At 40.0% G+C, this 17837-nt stretch overlaps 1 protein-coding gene across 7 annotated transcripts in view; it reads right to left on the reverse strand.

The window, feature by feature from the left end:
- KCNIP4 (potassium voltage-gated channel interacting protein 4) overlaps positions 1–17837 on the reverse strand; it is an 834558-nt gene that overhangs the window by 205533 nt on the left and 611188 nt on the right. For 2 of the 7 annotated variants that reach the window (XM_030563368.1, XM_030563365.1), the window contains exon 1: positions 2826–3081. The exons of the other annotated variants lie outside the window; for them this stretch is intronic. In XM_030563368.1, coding sequence (XP_030419228.1) covers positions 2826–2937 — 112 coding nt within the window. In that variant the 5' untranslated portion in view covers positions 2938–3081. Of the gene's footprint in view, positions 1–2825; positions 3082–17837 lie in introns of those variants that run through there. 7 annotated transcript variants of the gene reach the window in all.

A 17837-nucleotide genomic window follows, 5' to 3' on the forward strand; every position in this document is an offset into this window, starting at 1 on the left:
GGTCAGGGGTACAATCCCAAGGTCTGGCTGTCTCTAAGCCTGTGACAGCCAGAAGCTGGGACTGGATAACAGGGGAAGGATCACTCGATAATTGCCCTGTTCTGTTTATTCCTTCTGAAGCTTCTGGCATTGGCCACAGTCAGAAGACAGGATACTGGGCTAGGTGAACCATTGGTCTGACCCATATGACCAGTCTCATGTTTCTTCTTAGTGGAGTAGTTTCAGGGGTAAACCATGGCTTTGTTTTTGTTGTACAGTTACTTTAAATAATGTTCAATGTGCTGGGAACAGTAGATGAGGGCCTTTTATCTTCTTATAAATGATAGTAATTAAATAATCAATAAAGTGCTACACTTTCACAGTGTGGATAGATTAAGAAGCAGTGAGGCAGGTAAAGAAACAGCAAAGCCCTTTTCAGCAACATGCAGACAGGGGAGAGGAGAGCAAGCTTGGGGAATTGGCAAGAGTATGACTGACTGATCCAGGAACTGCGCAAATTCACTGATCTCAAACAGAAAGGAAGGATAATTTTGTGATCAAACCACTGGGCTGAGACTCAGGAAATCTGATTTCTGTTCCCACCCCTGCCACAGACTTCCTGAGTGAGCATAGCCATGTCTCTCTGGGGCAGATCATCAGCTAGTGTAAACTGTCATGCATCACTGCCATAATTTCATTGAGTTCAGTGGAGTTATGAGAATTTACACCTGCTAAAGTTCTACCCTTTCACCTCCGTGTTTCAGGTTTCACAACTGTAAAATAGGGATAAAAATTTTTCCCTATCTTCCAGTGGTGGTGTCAAGACAAATTCAATAGTATAGGTGGGATGCTTATATCTTACATTGATGAATACCACTGGAAAGCCTATAAATATAAACAAACACAGGGCTGCTGCACTGGCCTACTTGTGCAGGTGCCTTGTGCAGGATCTGGGGGGTAATCCTCTATCTTCCATTTTGATCTAAATACACAATCCTTCTTTTGTGCAATGGATCAGTATTTGGCTATTAGGACCTGATCCTTGTCCCACTGAAGTCAATGACAAAGCTGCAGTGAATGGTGTAAGTTATGAATGTCCTGCAAAGCACTCCTTATTAATTTCTTACATGAGCAAAAGTCCTATTAACTTTAGGGGGAGTTTTGCCAGAGTAAGGGATAAGTGAAAGAGCATGAAACAGGCCTCACTGGGGTAAGAAATCCTGCTAACTACTGCTGCTAGTCAAACTAGTAATATTATAAGGTTTTTGTTGTGTTTTATAATATTATTTTTTCTCCTGTACAGGTCTGTCAGTTTCATGTTACTGGGTGATTTTAAATACAATTATTATATTATGTGAGGAAACATCATGATACTATCGGTTGGAATTAATTACATAATTCTAGTCCTAACCCTGAATAGTTATGCTTCCTATTGTATATCACACTGCACTTTTTATTTCTTACAAGGTTGGTTTGTTACTAGCAGATTTTTTAGGGGCATGATTTACTGCATCTGCTGTAACATATGGAACACTTTCTCAGACTTAATCACAATATGATTTTGTGAAGAATTAAGAAAAAGGACAAATTCATAATTGCTAAACAGATGAAATGTGTATTTTATCCTTTTTCTATAAATACTTTATTGCCATCAATTATAAAGCTGGAGTTGTCATGCAATGAAGCAAGATGAAAGTTTAAAAACACTGAATGTTTATGTGCAAATCTACATAGCCCAGAGTTTAAAAGAAAAAATGTGAGTATTATGAGAGACAGATTAACCTGTAGGTTAGAACTTTGAAAAAGAATTTCACACTTCCATAACAAAAAGTATTTAGTAGAAAGTTTTGCTGTTGCCAGATGTTGTAAATTCTCACATGCGGTCTTAAGGATGAATTATTTAAATAGTTCAGTAACTGTAAAAATGCTAAGTTAAATATTTCACATTTCATCAATATGTTGAACAGTTTTTGAGGTGATTTTTCAAATCTCCATCAGTCAAAGATCTTTTCACACTATGAAGAAAAAAATTATGCTTCAGAAAATTAGTGTGTTCTCCTTAGCTATCTGACTGTGACCAGAAAGTACCAGAAAGTGCCGAAGTTACAGTGAATATCTGGTATTTACACAGCAACAAAATCAAGCTTTAGGATATAAATGGTTTTTGTTTACTACAGCATTCAGACAGAAATTAGAGTAGATGACAGTATAATTTGATTTTTAGAACTAAATTTAATTGGCCAATGTGAAGTTAACGTATTCAGTATCATGAAACAATGCTTAGTGTCTGCACTGTGCCACTGAGTTTTAAACAGAACCAGGTATTGAAATTAATGGGAAGTTCTATTTATTAACAGATGGCATGTTATGTCCCTATATATATAGAGAGAACAGACCGTCTAAGCAAACAAACAGGTTATACACACACACACGCTCCAGAATAATTATTTTTAGAACATATATCAAAGCAGAAGAGCACTCAGTTTTATAAAACAAACTATAATACATCTCAGTGTATTAAGTTTTCTACTAGTGAGCAGCTTTCAAAGGTTATTGTAACTGATAGATACATGTGTTTTCAACCTTTCCAACATACTTCAATGCAGACATGCTATAAAATGTAACACACTGTATATAATAAACCCTATATTAGATTCTACTTCTGTTTTAAAATATCAGATAAAGGGAACAAACCAAAACAAGATTTCACAGTCCACAGGTTTTTCTCACTTTTTCAAGCATTTTCACATTACAGGTTTTTATCAGACTAGCAGTCTGTTTTACGTAGACAGCTTTTAAGCAGACTAGATACTACAAACAGCACAAACAGTGATTGACCACTTTACCTTCTGAAAAATCAATCAGTCCCAGCAAATGAAGCAGCTTCAGAGACGCAAATATAATCACAACAATACCCACTGTTTGCAGTCCCTCCGACTCCCACTCTAACGTCAACATTCTTCAAGCAAACAAATCATTCCAGTCTTGAAGCCAGTTCGTAATCAGAGGGAAATTAGAGGATTTTACCAATATTTTGTTTTGAAAAAAAGTTGCAATGGTGAAAAGCAACCTTGTGCTGTACTGTGGAAATTAACTGACCACCCTAGTTGAGGCAAAATACTAGCTAAAGCCCTGCATCTCATGCTTCTCTAAGCAATTGATTTCATTAGTAGTGAGTCCTCTTAGAACTCTGAGGTGGACCACTAACCCCTTGATATGACATTGTATCCAGCAAGTAATGTTACTTCAGAGCTGCTGGAAGAACATCTGTTTCAGAACTGGAGACTTTGCTGTGTCAGTTCAAAAAAAGAAACACTCCCAGGAAACTTGCACTAGGGAGCACACGCCACCAGTACTGTGCATTCTAATGCTCCTAGACTCATGCTTTAGGATTCTACCCAAGAGCCTATTTTTACAGTTTTTGTTTTTTTTTGTGTTTTTTTTTTTTGGGGGGGGGGTTAAATCTGACAAATGCCAGTTTACTGAAGACATTTGTTTTCACATGTCAAACTGTGCATATCAGAAAAATACTGTTTTTTGCATCTTAATGCATAGTATTTACAAAAGCTGTGTCCCTTTTTGAACAGCACCAGAGCCTAGTTAGAATCTCTAATGAAAATGACAGTGAAATTAAAGGATAACATTTTTAACATGATCTCGTGTCCCTGTTTAATAAAATGTAAAGTTGTAAAAGGGCCACGCCTTCCCAACCCCCAATTTTTGCAACATAGGTACAGTATGTCTTTTAGACATCAGAAGTGCTTCTTTTTTGACTAAGGGCTTGAGCCTGCACGTTCATAGTTTTTAATTGAATTTAATGATGCTCAACTACCACGAGGAACACAGCAACTGCCAGAATTAAGCCCGAACTACACATCAAGAAAAAGGCTCTTTACCATTGCTGATTTATCAGTAGGCTTTTATAAAATTAATCTATACTCTGTGTTCAAATGAATAGAAATAAGGTATATAATGTACAGTGCTTACTGTAAGGATTATTTATGAAGAATGAGCCTTCTCATTTAACTATAGAATCCAGCATATTCAGCCATATTCAGGTGAATAAAATAGCCATTCTTTCCATTCCCCCCCAACTTAGATATAGGATATCTGCAGAAGCAGCACAATAAAACAGTGGATCATAAATAAACTAAATTCACTAATATGTTGCGTGTATCTTCTTGCTTATTCTAATCTTCCTGGTATTTATGCCCTTTAGTTCTCATTGTCCATAAATGACTCATTTGATCCATCTCCATATTCATTTTCTATTCTCTCTCATTTCTGTGCACTGTTTTTATTCACAAACTCTTTTTTCTTTGAAGAGTAGCATCTCATTCCCTCTTTCTCTCATTTTTCTATTCATCCCACTTTGCTTTCCACTCCATAGCTTTCTCCCATTTCACACAGTTTCCCTTTCTTTTGTCTCCGTCACCTTTTTCACTTTATTTTCATCTCTCTGGCTCTTTTGCTCTCTGTTCTATCTCACTGTCTCTTTGGGCTTCTCCTCCTCCTCTTCTCTCTTTCAAATAATGTTAACATTTAGTTATGGTCAGATTTTCAAAACTGCTCAACAACTAACATACAGAGAGTCCCATGAAAGTTGAGCTTTTTTGAAAATATGACCCACAGTGGTCTGAAGACATTGACAAACTAATCCTAACATTCTGCAGCCCAAGAGATAAACATTATTTCCCACACTAACTAGTGTTAGACACACTACTGGAATAAAAGATTCTCCTACTCTAAGTTCTGGCTTAGTCTCCTAGATCAGGCCCTAAATGGGACCAGAAGCCCCACCAGTTGCTGCGCAGATGTGCCAGAAGAGGGAGTGCAGTTACCAGCAGCCCAGGTGGTACCTTACTCTCCAGGTTCCCACGTCATCAAACTGATCTGGAGTTCCTCTAAAAATATGAGGGACCAAAAGTCATGTATTTCATGGGTCCCACTGATGAGCCCTGGCAGCTGTGTGTCAGTGAAAGGAAACTCTAAGAAAACAATCACTAAAACCTTGTCACAAAATGGTCGTGATTCTACAGAATGATAGACGGGAAACAGCAGAATAAAGACAATGGATTTCAAGAAGGCAGATTTCAGCAAACTCAGGGAGTTGGTAGGTAAGATCCCATGAGAAGCAAGTCTAAGGGAAAAAAACAATTCAAGAGAGCTGGCAGTTTTTCAAAGAGACATTATTAAGGATACAAGAGAAAAAGTAACTCACTGCATAGGAAATATAGGAAGCATGCAAGAAACCACCCTGACTTAACCAAAAGATCTTTAAATATCTGAAGCTCAAGAAAGAGTCCTACAAAAAGTGGAAAGTAGGTCAAATTACAAAGGATGAATATAAACCAACACCACAAACATTCAGGGACAAAATTAGAAAGGCCTAGGCTCAAAATGAACTTCATCTACTAGAGACAAAAAGAGTAACAACAAAACATTCTACAAATACATTAGAAACAAGAGGAAGACCAAGCATAGGGTACGCTCATTACTCAGTGAGGAGGGAAGACAATAACAGAAAATGTGGAAATGGTTGTTTCAGTTTTCACCAAAAAGGTTAGTTCCGATCAGACATCTAACCTAGTGAACGCCAGTGAAAATGAGGTAGGATCTGAGGATAAAATAGAGACAAAACAAATTAAGAATTAGACAAGTCAGAGGTCTTCAAGATGGCAGGACCTGATGAAATACATCCTATAATACTCAAGGAGCTGACTGAGGACATATCTGAGCCATTAGCGATTATCTTCAAAAACTCATCGAAGACAAGAGAGATTCCAGAGGACTGGAAGAGAGCAAATGTAAGTGTCAATCTATAAAATGGGGAATAAGGACAATCTAGGGAATTACAGACAAGCCATCTTATTAACTTCAGTATCCGGAAAAATAATGAAGCAAATAATCAAGCAATCGATTTGCAAACACCTAGAAGATAATAAGGTAATAAGTAACAGTCAGCATGGATTTGTCAATAACAAATTGCATCAAGCCAATCTAACAGCTTTCTTTGACAGGATAACAAACCTTGTGGATAGAGGAGAAGTGGTAGATGTGGTCTATTTTGGCTTCAGTAGGCTTTTGATGCTATCTTGCATGACCTTCTCAGAAACAAACTAGGGAAATACAACTAGACGGAGTTCTATAAAGTGGGTGCACAACTGGTTGGAAAACCATTCCCAGAGAGTAATCATCAATGGTTCAAACTTAAACTAAAAGGGAATATCGAGTGAGGTCTTGCATGGGTTGGTCCTGGATCGGGTTCTGTTCAATATCTTCATTAATGATTTAGATAATGGCATAGAAAGTATGCCTATAAAATTTGTGGATGACACCAAGCTGGGAGGGGTTGCAAATGCTTTGGAGGATAGGATTAACATTCAGAATGATCTGGACAAACTGGAGAAATGGGCTGAAGCAAATAGGATGAAATTCAGTAAGAACAAATGCAAAATACTCCACTTAGGAAGGAACAATCAGTTGCACACATATAAAATGGGAAATGACTGCCTAGGAAGGAGTAATGCAGAAAGGGATCTGGGGGTCATAGTTGATCACAAGCTAAATGTGAGTCAACAGTGTAACACTGTTGCAAAAAAACCAAACATAATTCTGGAATGTATTAGCAGGAGTGTTGTAAGCAAGACATGAGAAGTAATTCTTCCAGTCTATCATGTGCTGATGAGACCTCAGCAGGAGTATTGGGCACCACATACCAGGAAATATGTAGACAAGAGGTTCTCATACTTCATTGCACTGTGACCTGCTTCTGACAACAAAATTACTGCACAACTTTGGAGGGGGGACAAAGCCTGAACCCCACTGCCCTGCGGTGGGGGCAAAGTCGGTGCCTCACCCCTCCGGGAAGGGAGGCCAAAGCTGAAGCTCAAGGGCTTCAGCCCCTAGTCAGGGGGCCTGCAACCTGAGCCTGGCCACTCAGGGCTGAAGCCCTCGGGCTTTGGCTTCAGCCCTGAGGAGTGAGGCTCAGGCTTCAGACCTCAGCCCCAGCAAATCTAAGCCAGCCCTGGCAACCCCATTCAAAGGGGGTTGTGACCAACTTTGGGGTCCCGATCCACTGTTTGAGAACCACTGATGTAGACAAACTGGAGAATGTCCAGAAGAGAGCAATAAAAATGATTAAAGGTCTAGAAAATATGACCTATGAGGGAAGATTGAAAAAACTGGATTTGTTTAGTCTGGAGAAGAGATGACTAGGGCGAGAAGGACATGATAGCAATTTTCAAAAGGTTGTTACAAGGAGGATGGTGAATAATTGTCCTTGTTAACCTCTGAGGATAGGACAAGAAGCAAAGGGCTTAAATTACAGTAAGTGAAGGATAAGTTGGACATTAGGAAAAACTTCCTAACTGTCAGGGTAATTAAGCACTGGAATAAATTGCCTAGGGAAACTGCAGAATCTCCATCCTTGGAGGTTTTTAAGAACAGGTTAGACCTATCAGGAATGGTCTAGTTATTACATAGTCCTGCCATGAGTGCAGGGGCTGGACAAGATGACCTGTGAGGTCCCTTCCAGTCCTACACTGATTTTTAGAACTGAATCACAGAAGTTTACATTCCCAAGGCAATCTCCATGGTAAAAAGGGCTAGACACATACTTTTTTGGTTATTTTTAAAGAAAGTTACCCTTAGCACTGATATTCTCAAAGTCAGAGGGCACATAGCCATGGACTTGGCGAGCCTCAAAGTCTCCACTCTGCAAATTAATGCAATATGGACATGACACAAAAGTGCATGCAGGTGAAAAGAATGCAGCATTATATTTAATGCACCATGCACCACTTTCAACTGTGGCATTAAAATATGCTGAATTCCTCCTGTAAACAATTCATTAAAAATAAATAAGAAGTGAAAATTTCCTGCCTCATAGCATTTGAAAGTAAAATAGAATTTGGGCAAGGTTATCAATCAAGTACAGCCACTGTTTGTATTTTGAGCACTCTTAGAATCCACAACCGAGTGTGATTTTTCTCTCTTACTTTACATCCTGAGAACCACTTAAGAAACATTACTATATGTCTTTATGGGAGTGTCTATGCAAGCACTCCAAGAAAAATTTAAAAAGTCTTATTTTCCAGAAAAGCAGACTTGTGGGCACCACCACAGAAACACTCAGTAAAATACTCAATTAAAAAAAAAAAAAAAAAGACAGACACTTCTCTTCTAACACTTCTCTGCTGCTGCTTCCAGAAGCTCCCATTGGCCAGGAACAGTCAACCACGGCCACTGGGAGCTGTGGGGAGCCATGCCTGCGGATGGTCAACATCAGCAAAATGTCTTGTGGTCCGCAATCAGATTACCCTGATGGGACGCATGAAGCCTGCGGGCCGCAGGTTGCCCATCACTAATGTAGTCTGACTTCTGCCTAACACCTGAATAGAATTTCCCCCAAGTAATTCCTGTTTGAACTGGAGCACATCATTTAAAAAAACCTCCCCTCATGATTTAAAACATGTCAGTGATGGGGAATCCACCATAATTAAGTTGTTCCAATAGTTAATTATTCTCACCATTAAACTTCATGCCTTATTTCCATTCTGAATAGGACTAGCTTCAACCTTCAACCATTAGATTGTGTTATATACCTTCCTTTGCTAGAGGTACTATAGGTACTTACAAACTGTGATCAAGTTAAGAAGTAACTTTCTCTTTGTAAAGCTAAATAGATTAAGCTCCTTGAGTATCACTGAAAGCCATGTCTTCTAATCCTTTAATCATTCTCATGGCTCTTCACTGAATCCTCTCTCTGATTTATCAGCATCCTTCTTGAATTGTGGGCATCAGAACTGAGCATAGTATTCCAGCAGTGGTGGCACAAGCTCTGAACACAGAGGTAAAATAAGCATTTTACTCCTACATGAGAGTCTTCTGCTTATAAATTCAAAGATTGCTGTTTAAGCAATTAAAATTACTACTAAGCACTGCATATGCTGGTACCTAATATCAGCGTCATCTGGGTTTCACAAACTAGTGTGGGAGTCTTTAAAAGTCTACTCCGCCTGGAGAAACTCCTATTAATATCCTTCCAGATTACTTTTAAAATAACTCATGTACATTAAAAGAAGCATAGGGCTACATTGTTCTTTCCCCTCACAGGTGTGCAAGGAGGGAGGGTAGGAAGGCTGTATGTAATTGCCAAGCCCCAGGGCTCTGTGAATCTAGCATTACTAGCAGAGCCAGAAACCCTCAAAAGGGTCAAGAGGAGGTGATTGAGGTTTTGGCCCTGCCCAACCCTCCTCCTTCCCTGTAGGCCAGAGCAGTTGGTTGGTCACACAGGAAACACAAGCTTTTCCCTCTTAATAGTACCATAGAGGCACCTATGTGCCACAATACTGGAGGCAACAGCATCTCTCCTGAGGCACGGAGCCTCCTGGAGCGCCTATGTAGTGCTATGGATCTGTATTTTCCTCAGTAGAGACAGTGTCTGTTGGACCAATCCAGCCCCCAAACTCCTACAGGCAATTTTTTTCAAAGAAAAAAAAAGATTCTTCTTTTTCAATGTCCTACTTATTCCTGTACATATTAGAAGTAACATCATTTGTCATGTGTAAAAAAAGAGTGTATTAAATATTAAACTGGACTGTGTAGAGTGCAAGCACTTAAATCTTTGTTGTGTGGACGCATGTATGGCACCTAGTGCAATGGAGCCCATACCCTTATCTGGTCTTCTACGGTATGTTTACATGAAAAAAAAAATCCTGGCAGCAAGTCTCAGAGCTTGTGGTATGGGGCTAAAGCCCCCTTTCTAGTTTCAGAGACCAGGCTCCAGTTCGAGCAGCACCACCTACACTACTGATTTTAGCTCCATAGTATGAGCCTAAGACAGACTCTGAGACTCACTGCTGTGGAATTTGGTTTGATCTGGGTTTTTCCTTGCTTTGTACTGTGTCTCTAGTTTGTACTGCAGTAACATCAACAAATGTCAACACGTTAATCAGGATATTTTGCTCCCCAAGTGCACTGTCTGTACAGTTTGGAAGTAGAAAACCAATACTGAAAATGGTTTCAATAATTTCATACAACTGAAGTGGAGCAAGAAGACAGGAATTGCCATATTGGATCACAACAGTTCTCCAGCTAGTCTAACATCCTATCTGTAACTGGTACCAAATGCTCCAGAGGAAGGTATAAGGAACCCTTAAGCAGACAATTATGGAATAAACAGCTGACAGAAAGTAACTTCCCCTGAGCCCAATCAGTTAGTGGATGGTTTATTCCCTGAAAGTTTATAAGACCTTTGAAAATTGTATCTGATGTAACTGTGGACATTCTCATTACCCATATAAACAACCTCTAAATCTGTTTTTTAGTCCTACTAAACTCTTGGCTTCAATTTCAGCTTGCAGCAGTGAGTTACACACTGATTATATAATGTGTACATACATTTTCTTCAATCAGTTTTAAAATTTATTATTAGTTATTAGAATTATTACCACCACCACAGCACCCAGGAACCGTAGGTAGACCAGAATCCCATTATGCTAGGCAGCGCTAGGTAACATAGGACAAAAAAAAGATGGTGTTTCCCCCAAACACCTTATAATCGAAGTTATAGTTTTCTGCCTTTTAGTTACCCCTTGTTCTTGTGTAATAACTTATGAGAAAGGGTAAATAGGAATGCTCAACTGTTTTTCTCCATATCGTTACATATTTCATATCTCTCTATCATGTCTGCTTTTATCAATCTCTTTTCTAAACTGAACCGTTGCAGTCCTTTCAATCTTTCCTGAAATATATGTTTGCCTGTAATCATTTTCATTGTTCTTCGTTGGATACCTCCTATTTTTGCTATATCTTTTTTGAGATGGGGTGACCAAAACTGAATACATTTTTCAAGGTGAGAGCATCTATCAATTTACAGAAAGGCATTATAATTTTTCCTAAGTGATGGCATCTGCTTAGTGTTATAACTAATTTAAGGAAGAGACATAATTGACTAGTAAGGAACAGTACTTCATTAGAAACTGGCTATTTGATTTTTTTCCCCAAACGTAGTTAAAAAAGGAAATTGCTGATGAGTTACAAAGAGACACAAAGTTTGGAGGGATTTAATTAGCTGCCCTTCTTTCTGCACTCCGCTTTTCCACAGGGAAATGTCAGTCAGCCAGAAAAGAGTGAAGTTTTTAAGTAAATACAGAGAAAAACTAAGCATAATACATACTGAACTGAACAGCTTCTTGTATTTGTTTTGAGTGCCAGATCAGAATTTATTACAGAAATTCTGGACTTGGTAACGACCTTAGCCTTCCTGTTAAATATCGGTAAAGATTCCATTCATCAGTAATAATCCACAGTTTTATGCATATGGAAAAGTGACAAGAGATCTTAGATCTGCAGCAGAAAACTTGTTCAGTAGAAAGTATGGCTGAAACCCAGGGAAGTAATTTTCTTAATTTATGCAGATCCAGACAAGGATTATCCACAGAGGAAATTAATTCATGTTTCTAAATACTACATCCCCTGTGTACTCTGCTACTGATAATCGTATAATATCACACACTCCTCCCAAAATGATTAAAAAAATAAGAGACTGATATATATGATCCTTTGTTCATCTCAGCAATATGGAAATGATTTTACAGCAGAATACCACATTAGAAGAATAATTTATTCAGTCAAAATTGCTGACAGTCTTTAACTAGGTAAAAAGCGACAGAGTCCTGTGGCACCTTATAGACTAACAGACGTACTGGAGCATAAGCTTTCGTGGGTGAATACCCACTTCGTCAGATGCATGTCAAAGCTTATGCTCCAATACATCTGTTAGTCTATAAGGTGCCACAGAACTCTCTGTTGCTTTTTACCGGTCCAGACTAATACGGCTACCCCTCTGATATTTAATAGGTAGAATTCAATTACCTGAGCTGGAAACAAGAAAACATAGTTTGCTCCAATTTTCAAGTTGTGGTCTTGGTTTTTTTTAAGTAAATTGCTGCCAGGATTTTTTTTTTTCAATTGAAATATTGCTGTGGCTTTGACTGCCTAAAGATTTTTCTCTGCATTCTGCTTGTTCTGAGTTATTGTACCAGAGTTCTTATTTTTATTCTGTTTCTGATGTGTCTGATACTTACTTGGTCTTAAACATTTACTTTTGACCTTCCTTGAACATACATTAAAATGCCACAGCCACCACCGAACTGAGATGATTTAGAACGCTGACTGTATAATAATTTACTTCAAGTTCATGTAAAAATTCTAATGCATAAAAATATAAAGGGTAATCATTCATCTGGTTTGCAGTCTAGAACTGATCAATACACAGTGGCATTAGGCTGCCTGATATTGTTGAATGCTCATTGTGACTATGTCTCTGAATACATTTTGTGCATGGTCTCCCTTCTGATCAGGCAAGAATAGCTTGATGGGGAGGAAACCACATTCTCCGGAGCAATTTACATGTATTTGGATCCAATATCTTTGGGGCATCAATTGTAAATGAGAGAGAGTGACATTTAGAAGAGAACTGTCTTCATAGAAAAGTTTCTCAAGGTTTCTGCAAGTTACAGAAACATTTCATTTTTTCTAAAATAAAACCTCTGCATAGTTGCACAATTTACAAAATTCTAGGAAAGGTATGTCCAAATTTCTTATATTCCTCAGCATATATATATGTACTTTAACTTTCACTTGGCCCAAATTCTGATGTATTAGTCTGCCAATTAAGGTAGATTCAGTTTTTTTTTAAAACAACCACCCCAAATATTCCCTATGGGGTAGTTTGAGGTCTTGCAGTCAATTTTTTTGAATAAACATAAATGTATAAAAACAATATACAAATTAACTTAGTGGATAAAATACAAAGTGGTTTGCAAATTAAACTGCCTCACTCAGGAAGCAATAGTGAAGTTTGCACTTTATAAGGATAATACAAAGTATTAGAAAAAGGCCAGCTCCTTCCTAAAATCATATTAAATTATATTTTGCAGCAGCAGCTAATAATCAAACTGTAATTTATTTTACTATAAAACCCACTTGGTTGGCAAATTATACTGCCACTTCTGGCAAAAATACTATGTTTCAACTATATGGCAGTAGGTTATAGCACATAAACCTTATCTTCCCTTTTGAAATCAAATAAAACTGAGTCTTGCAATAGCAAAAGCTGCTGTTGCTAAAATTGCAAGAGAAAAACTTGCCACACAACCTACTCTGGATTGGCTGGAAAATAAAACTGTTCTTTGCCTTTCTGGCAAAGGTATTGCCTTTCAACTACGTGAATGCAGAACAAAAAAATCCAGGTTCAATTTCTCCCTCTGAAGAGGTCTATTTAGAGCACTAAAAAACAACATAATCCTCCACCCGATTCTTCTGACTCTCTCCCCCACCCCAAAGTCCATTTAGCTGGTTTGCTTTGCCAACCCCTAGCCCTGATTCACCCACAATGTCTGCTTCCTCCATTTCTACTCTTGTGCTGAGGAGAAAGACTGGCAGAAATCCTGTGATCAGGCTGACTTCCTCCACTATAAATTATTCTCTCCTCTTTCAGTTCTTTCTTGCTTAAACAACGCTACTTCTCCAACATATTTGAATCCCATGCCCACAATCTCAGCCACCTTTTTACCAGCACTGACTCACTCAAACTTTCCACTCTTTCTGCCCCCATTTCTTTTTCTGACCAGGATCTCGCCAATTCTTCCTACAGCAAATTGACCAAATATTACATAACCTTCCTTCTCCTCTCAGCTTTCCTTCCCTTCTCCTTTACCCCCAACAACTCTTGACTCCTACCCTGCCGCAGACTCTTCAATTGCTACAGTGACCCCTATCCCATCTCCTGATTTCCCTTGCAATCATGCTCATATCCTCCTTATTCTTCTCTTCAACCTCTCCCACAGCTTTTCCCCCTCAAAATACAAAAAAAATTCATCCCAGACCCACTCCTATCCTGTTCGCATTTCTTGCACTCGACTGAAACTGCTCTTGCTGAAGTCTTGAATCACCTCTTCCTAGCTAATGTGCAGAAACCCATTACTCTATTCTCATCTTCCTCAACCTCTCAAGCTGCCTTTGCCACTATGGACCACACTCCTCTTCTTGAAATCTTGACCTCCCTTGGATTCTGTCATTATATCCTCTCCTGGTTCTCCTTATACCTCTCTAATCACTCCTTCAGCATGTCCTCCAGAAGATCATCCTCTTTTTCCCTCCAACCTTCTGTGGCAGGTTTCCACAAGTCTCTGTCCTTGATCCCCTTCTCTTCTCATCTACACCTTATCTCATATGCAAACATAATTTCAACTACTATTTCTATGCTGATGACTCTTAGATCTACTCCTCTGTGACAGAACGGTCTCCTTTCTAAACCAAGTTCTTAGCAAGTCTCTCTCGCATTCCCTCATGGATGTATAGATGTTAGCTCAAGCTCAAGATGGCTATACCAAATAGGGTGATGAGATGTCCCGATTTTATAGGGACAGTCCCGATTTTTGGGTCTTTTTCTTATATAGGCTCCTATTACCCCATACCCCCTGTCCTGATTTTTCACACTTGCTGTCTGGTCACTATAAAACCAGAGCTCCCAATGTTCCCTCACAAGCCCTCCCTGTTACTTTCTTTTTTCATCACTGTAGACAATATCACCATCCTGCTTGTCACTAAGGCCATAACCTGTGCATCATCTTCAGTCTGAACCCATCTCTAGGTCCTCAGATCCCGGCTATGTCTAAATCTTGCCAATTTTTTTTTGCATAATATCTCAAAGACATGGTCTTTTCCATCTATCCACAAAGCTAATGCTCATCTAGCATCTCGATTACTACAACATCCTTCTAGCCTTGACAAATGCAGATTTGCCCCACACAGGATGCTGTCATAAATAGAAGTCTCATAGCCCATCACTTTGTCCATGTCACTTCTCTCTTTTTATCCCTTCATTGACTCGTCTTAACACCACATGAGCTGTTTGTATTCACATTCACAGTCCTTGATGGTCAGTCCCCTCTCTACTTATCTCTCATTTGCTACTGAGCTGATGATGCTTGCCTGCAGTTAGATCATGTCAGCTTTCCTTGCTCACTGGTTAAATATACAAACAAGTACCTTCATTCCTTTTCCCATGCTGCCCCTCATGCTTGGGAGGAACACCCCATAAACATCTGCAAAGCTACCTCATTATCATCCTTCTAATCCCTCCTCAAACACTCTCCTTTGTCTAGATCCCTACCAAACCCCATCCCCCAAAAACCAACAAAAACCAAACACCCACTGAAATATTCGGTGCTATTTTTGTTAATATCCTTTTGAGTTAGCTGACATTTATCCTCAATTACATTCCTTAGATATACAGGAGTTCAAGGGAGATCTACAGGAACAAGTTGGCAGAAGAGGTAGAACACAGAAGCAGAATATTTAACTCCACGTTCAACTGCAAAACTGAATTAGGAATACATTCATATATTCTCTACCACTCATCTTAACAGCTACCTTTCTGTGGACTGTGCAGGTGCCGAGGACCCCAAATGAGTTCCCAAAGGAACAAAAGACATGTACTTGAGCCCAAATTCTCTTGCTTAGTGATATACAATAATTACTTTGAATATATTTAACAGTCATATTGATTTAACAACAGAATTGCATTATGGAGTAATAATACATAAGAATGTAATATTCAGAACTGCTCTGTAGCATCTCATGTATGGGCTAATATTTATTTGATTTATTAACAGCTGCTAAAGCATACATCACTGTCTATTTCTTACCCTACAGTGACCAAACATCATTTATAATCTTTTTCAGTGAAACAGCATCTTCAAAACCTTCTTTCCTGAGTAGGACATTTTAAGGAACTCTAACTTACATGTTGTATAATCTGAAAACATGCTGCAGAAATGTTTATTTCTTTTGGACAATAATTTTAGATTTAAACCAGATTTCAGCCCTCCTTAATGTAAAAAAAAAAAAGCCAGTTACCTACCTTTTGTAACTGTTGTTCTTTTGAGAGGTGTTGCTCATATCCATTCCATTCTGGGTGTGTGCAGACCCACGTACACAGTTGTCAGAGACCTTTGCCTTATCTGTATCTGTAAGGTCGGCTATGGTGCCCCCTTGAGTGCCTTGCTCATGCATCAGTATATTGGACGCCGCTGATAGTATGCCCCCTCAGTTCGTTCTTGCTGGCAACTTCGACAGAGGGATAGGAGGGGAGGTAATGGAGTGGACATGAGCAACACATCTTGAAGAACAACAGTTACAAAAGGTAGGTAACCCTTTTTTCTTCTACCGCTAGCTCATGTCAATTCCATTCTAGGTGACTTATAAGCAGTATCTTCAGGAGTGGGCTCGGAGTTCACAGTTTAGCGGCTTGTAGTACAGTCCCATCGAAGCTAGTATCATCCCGGGCCTGCTGCGTAAGTATACAGTGGGACGTGAGCTTATGGATAGAAGACCAAGTGGCTACCCTACAGATATCTTGGATAAGCATTTGAGCCAGAAAAGCTGCCAAAGAGGCCTACGCCTTGGTCTAGTGGGTGGTTACAAATCATCGGGGTGGCACCTTCGCCTGATCATAGCAGTAGCAAATGCAAGCAGTGATCCAAGAAGATATTTTCTGAGCAGACATTGGGTGACCTTTCATCCAGTCAGCCACCTTGACGAATACCTGTGCTGACTCGTGGAATGCCTTGGTCTGGTCAATGTAGAAGGCTAATGCCCTCCTGATGTTTAGGGAATGCAGCCTATGCTCCTCCTCCAACTCATGCAGCTTTGGAAAAAAGACATAAGAAAAATGTCCTGGCTCTTATGAAACTGAGAGATTGCTTTGGGCAGGAAAGCTGGGTGTGGCCTCAGCTTGCCCTTACATATCATGGTTTTAGCAGTCTGCCGCCTGGTGCAGCACGTGCAGTGCAGTCAGTCTACTTGTTCTTTCGCCACTGGGGCTGCTTCAGGCAATGAAGGCCCTGAGAGAGAGCAGGGTCCCCTGCCACTCCCCCGAGGCAGATCCCTGGTTGGGCTCGGCAGGTCCAACCTCCACGGTACCACCGTGAAACCTGAAGGCGGGCACATGGCCTGACATTGGTCCTTTGCCCAAAGCCTATTTTCCTTCCAGTGCCAGGGAGCTCTTCTTCTTTTGCTGCTTCTTAGTCACCGGTGAGGGGGAACCGTGCCGGGTGGAGCCCGGTGCTGGCAGTGTGCTTTGCACCAAACACTCAGCATGGGGTCCGAGTGGGAGGACTCCGATGCAGGACAAAGAGCAGCCCCCACCAAGAGGCCCTCCAATGGATAGCCCACATCTTTTGGGCTCTACATCAAAAGTTTACAGATTCGACACTTGTCCTTTCTATGGGATTCCCCCAAACAGTTCAAGCTGCTGTCGTGAGGTTTACTGATAGGCATTGGCCTGTTGCACGTCGAGCATGGTTTGAAGCTGGGAGAGCGGGGCAGGCCCCACTCTGGGATGAAGTTCCAGCCAGGACTCTAACTACCAACTAACCTAACACTTAAGTTAATGGCTACAAACTATATACAAAGAGGATAACAAAGACTGCAAAGAACCACTAATGCTCTTGTGATCTGCAAGAGAAGGTGCTCCAACCAATCGTCATGGGCAGTAAGAAGGAACTGAGAGCCTGTAGGTTCGGTGATGCCTAATTTACTGACGCATGAGTGTGACACTCAAGGGGGCATCACAGTTAACCCTAAGGATACCACTAAGGCAAAAGTCTCTTGACAACTGTGTACGTGGGCATGCATACACCTAGAATAGAATCGACATGAGCAAGCACTCGAAAAAGAACTTGTAGAGCCAGATCATGCTCTTAGCCTGCAGAGAAGACACTCTGCATTAAGGGCTTTCTGTGGATCCATGAGTGAGGTGGGCACCAGGAGATTGTTGTAGGGAC

Source organism: Gopherus evgoodei, chromosome 5 (assembly GCF_007399415.2).
Source record: "Gopherus evgoodei ecotype Sinaloan lineage chromosome 5, rGopEvg1_v1.p, whole genome shotgun sequence".
In the NCBI taxonomy this organism is placed as follows: Eukaryota; Metazoa; Chordata; order Testudines; family Testudinidae; genus Gopherus; species Gopherus evgoodei.